The following is a 7,526-nucleotide window of genomic DNA, read 5'->3' as shown; positions in this document are numbered from 1 at the left end:
AAATGGAGAAAGCGAAATTTTGTTCTGCAGGTACGTTGTTACTACATGATTTTTGCTTTTAATTCCATATTGCTGATGTCTTAATAGCTCTATGTTGAATAAAACTTCTTTATATTTATCGTGATTAAATGTTTTTATAACAGATTTTTTAATACCTTTAGCAGTTTTTTTATTTTGTTTATCAAAAATATAAGAATACATCTTTGGTTTTAAAGAACAAAATTCAATTATTGGTTTTGAAAGTGTTTCATCTTTAAAATATCCTAATTTATTTTTGTTCATTTCATTATATAATTTGTGAGTTTTAGGATAGTTACTAAAATCAAAAATATCAGGGAATGATTTAAAATCCTCATAAATATCATTTGTATAAATTTGAAGTGTTAATGAATCTGTGTCAGTATATAATAAATGTACGTTTTCACCATATCTGTTTTTAAATACTTTATAAAATGTTTCATACATATGTAATTTGCTTAATTCTAATACACAAAAACCTATATAAATAGGTTTGTCTAAGCATAAATTAGGTTTCTTCATTTTAAAAATTGTGAGATTATCATTTATAATTTGAAATTGTTCTACACATGGTTTAGATAGATAGCGACGATATTGATTTAATGTTGTAGCTGCTTTTAAGTTAATACGCTTTCTTACATTTTGACATGTTTTGCCAAAAAAACTATTATTCATTAATTTAAAAAATGATTTGTCAAAATCATTAGTTGATTCTTGTCTTTTTTTATTATTAAAATATATATATTTTTTAAGCCATGCACTTTGACAAAATGCCAATACTCTATGAATTTTAGTTACTATCAGGCCCTCTTCTAGATAAAATTTTAAATTTCTATAATGAACCACATAGTTTGTTTTATCAAAAAGAGTAGGAATTAATTTTTTACTATTAGTATATTTTAAATTTAATTTATCTAGTACTGTTTTTTGATAATTAGATAATAAATCATACGGAATGGCAGTGTGTTCAACAGCTAGCGGCAAATTATCGTGTCGGTCATGAATATATTCGGGATATTTTAAATCAACTTCTAAGATATATCCTATGCTATTTTCATCAGATATATTAGCTATGTCTAAAGCATCTATTTCATCTTTGTGCAGCCATCTAAAATTATTTACAGGTAAGTATGCACTCATTACAAACCCATAAAGATTATTTGCATCTATCGACAGAATATAATTATGAGGTTGATTTTTATCATATGTTTCGGGTATTAATGGATTATTAGCTTGCGCAAATCTTTTCCCTGCTAAACTTACTCCCCCCTCATTCCATTTTCAATAAATAAATACATATCAAGATCATTAAATAATTCTAATTCAATTTTTGTCATTTTTAAACCACAATTCCATGTTAAATCAGGTGTTGTTATAAAATATACAGGATCTAAATTATAATATGTTAAACTTAATTTTCTAAAATTTTGGAATATATCTGCTAATAATATGGTATCGACATATTGATATAATTTTAGATAGTCCTTGAAAGTTTCACAGCGAAATTTTTTCCAAACTAATTGTGCATGATTATAATCATCATCTGTAATATTTTCTCCTGATAATTCGTTATAAAAACATTTTTTTGGTGGTAGCTGTATTTCATCTAATATTTGTTCATTTTTAAAATAGGAATATGGAAAAATTCCCTTTCTTTTTAATAATTCTCTATATTTGTAATGACGAAAAAAATGATTAAAAATTGGAAAATTATAATTCGCATTTTTTAAATTATCAGTTAAAACAGAGAGAGAAGAATTTAAAAACTGATAACTGTCAATAAATTTAAAATAATCTAATGAAAATGTTGTAAATTTTTCTGAATTTATTGGAATAATTCTAATTTTTGAAAATAATTTAGAAGGTATATTTTTAAAAATTAAATGCGAATCATAACCTGAAAAATTGTGCAATATAATTGGGATAAACGTTTTTAGTCTATAATTTAAATTGCATTTATTATGAGCCCACCCCTCGAAAACAACCTGTTTGGTGATCGTGGTCCATTACACGGATATCATCATCATCAAATTTTTCATTACAAATATGACATAAATATCTTGAATTATTAGTAACAGTATTTAAATTAATTTCAACATTATGACTTATTTTACTTAACAAATTATTCAACTGGTTTTGAATATCAATTAAAAAATTATTAACAGCATTATCACCACAATAAAAATTAGCATATATTATTTTATCCTCGTTTTCAATAATTATAATCGAATAACATATAGGTTTATGAATTTCAACGATTTTAGTAAAACTTTCTTTAGGATTTATTTCATTAGAAGAAACCTTTTCCAAAATTGATTCAAAATCTGCAAATATGCAGATTGGGTGAAATAATGATTTTTCATGAGAATGAAATTTGGTGATTGCTTCTTTTCCTTTCGGGATGGATACTTTTTGATATTTATGATTAGAACAAAATTTGAGATGGTCATTTAAAGTACATTCTCTTTTAAAACCATTTAAACATCTTTTGCAAAATTTTCTTGGTGAAAATTTGTCTGACATTAGTCTATTAAAATTTCTAATTAAAAAATAATGAGATTTATATAATAACAAATCTATTTCTTTTTCAAAATGAAATTTGCTTATATAAATCGGATAAATTAGTTTGTTTTCGTATCCATATACATTAATATTTAAACAATTATTTTTTTCAAATATCGGAATATTTTTAACATTTACAGGAAATTTTAAACTATTTATATTTAAATATTTTAAATATTTCCTATACAAATATATAGAATTTTTGTTGGTATTAACTGTTGGATACATATTAGCAATTATACAATATAAAAAACATTGATTGTCTGAACATTTTATATTTAACACACAATGTTTATTAACTATATGTTTTGGAAGAATAATATTACCACATCCTCCAATTTCATTTTTGTATATTCCTATATGAACATCTATAAATATAATTTCTTTCAGTATCCACCCCGATCCATATTTTATAAACTCATCAATATGGTTTAAAATTGTATCAAATGCATTCATTAATTTTTCATTAATCATATACGAGGATAAAATATGCTCAACACGGCTAGAAAAATAAACATCTTGATACTCTATAATATCATCTTCTTTATATTTTAAAAATTTAGTTTTTAAATTTATTAAAAATTTTCTTCTACAAACAAAATTATCCTTAGCTAAAATATTATAAATACTAGATGTTATTTTTTCAAAAAAGACAGATGGATCAGAATTTTCTAAAATAAGAGCACGATAAGTTTTAGCATAACCTCTAAAAGCTTTTTTCCTTAATATAAAAGACATATTTTATACATTTACACAATTCTCTAAATGTTCGTTCATTGCATCAAAGGCTTTTTTATAAAATTTAAAGTCGTTAATATTAATATTATATTTGTTAGGTGGATAGTCCCCTTTCATTTTTGTCAGCGAAACATATGTGTTAGAATGGAATTCTACCACCTCCATGAATTGATTTTCACATATTTTGATGTTAAACTGAGTAATTTTTGAAGATTTACCTTTATCTAGAGTTAGGTCTAACCCAAACTTTTGGTCAAAGGCAAACTTTTGCTTTTTCAACTCCTGATCTTCTATATTTTTAGGTTTGGGTCCTCTTTTTTTACCAACACTCTGTTTCGTGTTAAAATCATAATCACATTCTAAAATTAACATTATATTTATTGAATTATTTTAAGTAAAAATATTTAAAATCTAAAATAAAATACTTACCTTCTGAAGACATTTTTCTTAGATGTATAAGTTCTCAGCGATGTATTAAGCTGGTATCCTGACTGTGTATTGAGCTAGTCTCTTACACACAGTATTTATACTATCGCTAGACACAAAAATAACAGATAACACGGATGTGAATTAATATTTTTAGACAGTATTTTTTAACAACAGGATATTCATTAATAATTTTGGAATAACAAATGGGTTATTAATAATTGGAACGGGATACCAATTAATAATTTTAGAATAAGATTATGTCTATTAATATTCTTCAACTGTACATAACAGGAAATCTAAAAAAGTATATCAAAAACAGGATAGCAATTAATAATTTCAGAATAACATGATTTCTATTAATATTCTTTAACTGTACATAACAGGAAACCAATTAATAATTTCAGAATAATAGGATATCTAAAAAAGTGAATTGAAAACACATTGTGTCTATTAATATTTTAAGAATGTACTTCAAAATAACACACCCCTGTTGAATTTAAGTATAAATACAGCACTAGAATCAGCACTTAATAATTTCTACCAAGATGAGTTCTAAGTATATTTTTGTGCATATTCTCTGTTGAATTTAAGTATAAATACAGCCACTAGAATCAGCACTTAATAACTTCTACCAAGATGAGTTGTAAGTATATTTTTTGTATATATCTATATTAAATAATTTACAAATAATTTATAATTTAAATGACTTCTACCAAGATGAGTTATAAGTATATTTTTTGTATATATCTATATTAAATAATTTACAAAAATTTATATTTAAATAATTTTATTATTTTTCATTGAAGTACAATATTGATTATACATTATTGCACTCGGATGTGCTAAGTAAAAATGATTTTTAACAAATTTTTTTACAAATTCATCGTTATAAAATTTGTCCGTTGTACTTAATTCTTTTAAACATTGATTTCTATTCATTTTATATAGAAAATACAAACAGAAATATCCACAAGTTGTTGAATATAAACTCTGATGAACTATATTATTCCAGCAACAATTTTTAGAATTTTGTTTTATAAATTTTATAATTTTCGTTTTTGTCGGTTTCATTCCATAGCTATCATAGTAAAAACAAGTTTTTTCAGTAAAGAACACAGATACCCAATGACTTCCAGGCTTATTTTTTTCATCTAAATTAATTATAAATGATTTACGATTAGCAATGCAAATGGGTAAGTCATCAGATGCAAAAACACCTCCGAAAGTCCTTTTTATTTTCGAATCACTTGAAGCCAGTCTCCATAAAGTAATGGTATTCATTAATAGTCCACAAACACAGTTCTTGAGTGATCAATTTCTAGAGTATTATTATATTCCAGCAAACAAATAACATTCACAGTTTCTAATATTGCAGTTGAAAATTTTAATTCGATTGAGATATTTCCTTGTTGATTAACACTTATATGCGATTCTGATGCAGAATGATCGGGAGTAAGATCGAAACAATATAAAGTATAGCCATCTTTATAATCGTCGTAAGATATATTTGTAAATTTATGATGGTTAATGCATCCTATATCTTCAAATAATGATATAAAATTTCTTGCATATATTTTATTTGTATAATCAGGAGTATATGGTTTTGGGGGAATCATTTGATTGTCTTTTAATAAACATATATAATTTAAATTGTAATTTTTAAAATTAAAAGGATTGTATTTTACATTTCCATTAAATGCCGAATTTGAAACTAAACCAATTGTAATTCTATAAGGTAACTGGCCGATAACAGCATTTGATATATTTGTAGACTGAATTCCACTACTTAAAGTAAAAACTTTAATATCTGTTCTGCGGAATGGCATTTTTATAATACCTGTTTGCAATGCTTTTTCTATTCCAATTTGAACTGATGAACTAACATCTACTTTATTAATTTTTAGAGATGCATTTTTAATAATGACTTTATAATTATCATTATTTGCCATTAAAGCAAAATTATCTTTTGATCTTTCTAATTTAATTCGTAAATCAACATTATTAATTAACAGTTTAGGTTGATGTGATAAATCAATATGAAGTCGTCCGACTAAATCTATTAGTCTACTTTGTTTACCAATATTAAATCTTTTAGCCATTCCTTCATTATTTTCTATGGAATCCATATGTTGTGCAGTATCTTTAAAAAATAATGCACTCGTTAAAAAGGTTTCTTGTGCTTCTTTTGAGTAAAATAATAAGGCCTCCAAAATTGCTCTGTAGGGATAATTAACCTGTGAAATTACTTGTTTGTCGTTTAGAAAAACACTGCATTGAGAGAACAAACTATTTAAAAAATAATTGACAGGAGCAACTTTTTCATCTACAGCGGTATCTGTTCCATTTTTCTTTACAATTTTTGCTTGAACATGTAGATAAATTGAATGTAGATCGATATAATTTTCACCAGAACCAGATACATAAAATTCAATTGGTGCTCGACTATCCGAAATTGTTGCGACGGGATGTACTATAACTTCTGATGTATTGTCAATAGCTAGTTGAGTTGAAACTGTACTGAATAAATCCAACTCACTTTTGGTGCATGGACAAGAGTGTGGATCCATTTTCTCACTCAGTAAATATATCTTTTAGTTTTCGCCTTTTATTCTGCGACTGAATTAATCTTTTCATTCGTTTTCTTTTTATACCAGATCCACCTTGTACTTTTTTAATTACATCATCTTTTATTTCGGAACCAATATCTTTTAAATGTGATTTTGTAGATTCTTTAAATGATTTCCCGCTAATTACATCCGATCCAACATTTGATGCAAAGTTTAATGCTTTTCGTCCTAGATATTTTCCTACTTTACTAAGAATAGGAATTGATTTACGAAATAAATCTCCAAAAAATCCATATCCTCGTTGTATTTGCTGTCCCGCAAAATAATTCCCTGTTCCTAATTGTCGTGTAAGAGGAAATCGTAACTCAGGTCTGTATATCGTTCCTCCCGCTTGATTACAGTAATAATTTATACAATCTTTAGGATCGAGCTTCATTTTGTACTTTCAAACATGAACTAATATTAACAAATAAGACTAAGCACTATTTATAACTGCTTAAAAGATAGAACTAATAATGTTTTTCCTCCAAAAAAGACAATTTCTTTTCCACCGGCAGTTCTCAACTCGATTTCAATAGTATCAATATAATTTTTCTTCAAAGGAAAATATAAAGGTGAGGGATAAACTTTAACTATTTGATCGGTCTTTTCTCCCATAACTGGTATAACTCTTAGAAGAGGAGCTGTTATATCCCCCACATGATGAGAAGCAACAATATTTGAATAAATAAAAATTTCTGAAATTCCTGCAGACAATTCAAGTGGATATTCACTTACATATTCGCCTGCTGAAAATTTCTGTGTTTTAAATCCTAATAAATCCTTTAATTCGTTTCCAAATTCAATCGTTATATTTTTAGGAACTTTTAAAATGATTTTGTTATTAGGCAGTAATCCTAATTTAATATATTTAAAAATTCCGAGAAATTTTTCAGCCGATGAGTATAATCCAATAGGAATAAAAATTTTTTCTTCTACATCAATTTCTTCAACAACTTTTTTATTTCTTTCTATTAAAATTATAAATTGATCCTTGTAAAATACAGGATTTGATAGATATTCCTTAGACCCTGTCCGCAATATTAAATTTGAAGTGTCTTGTTTAAATATAATTTCTTTCAGTGGAAAATTTAATAAATAAAGTAATTTGTGAGCACTGTCTTTTGTAACATGCAACTCGAATCCCTCTTTCACATTTATTTTTACATCTTT

At 25.7% G+C, this 7,526-nt stretch overlaps 1 protein-coding gene across 1 annotated transcript; it reads right to left on the bottom strand.

Moving 5' to 3' along the window:
* Positions 1-5,027: 5,027 nt before the first annotated feature.
* LOC136975846 (uncharacterized protein F54H12.2-like) lies at positions 5,028-6,314 on the bottom strand. Its single transcript, XM_067270989.1, has one exon. It carries the CDS (start codon positions 6,312-6,314, stop codon positions 5,028-5,030), a length of 1,287 nt encoding a protein of 428 aa, XP_067127090.1.
* Positions 6,315-7,526: the final 1,212 nt, after the last annotated feature.

The sequence above is a fragment of the Centruroides vittatus genome, unplaced genomic scaffold, assembly GCF_030686945.1.
Source record: "Centruroides vittatus isolate TY-2023 unplaced genomic scaffold, ASM3068694v2 contig_390, whole genome shotgun sequence".
NCBI lineage: Eukaryota > Metazoa > Arthropoda > Arachnida > Scorpiones > Buthidae > Centruroides > Centruroides vittatus.
The sequence above is the reverse complement of the archived record's forward strand: the minus strand, read 5'-3'. Positions and strand labels throughout refer to the sequence as shown.

Coding starts and splice junctions, on each gene's coding strand:
- LOC136975846 (XM_067270989.1), bottom strand. CDS start 6,314: ATGGATCCACACTCTTGTCCATGCACCAAAAGTGAGTTGGATTTATTC.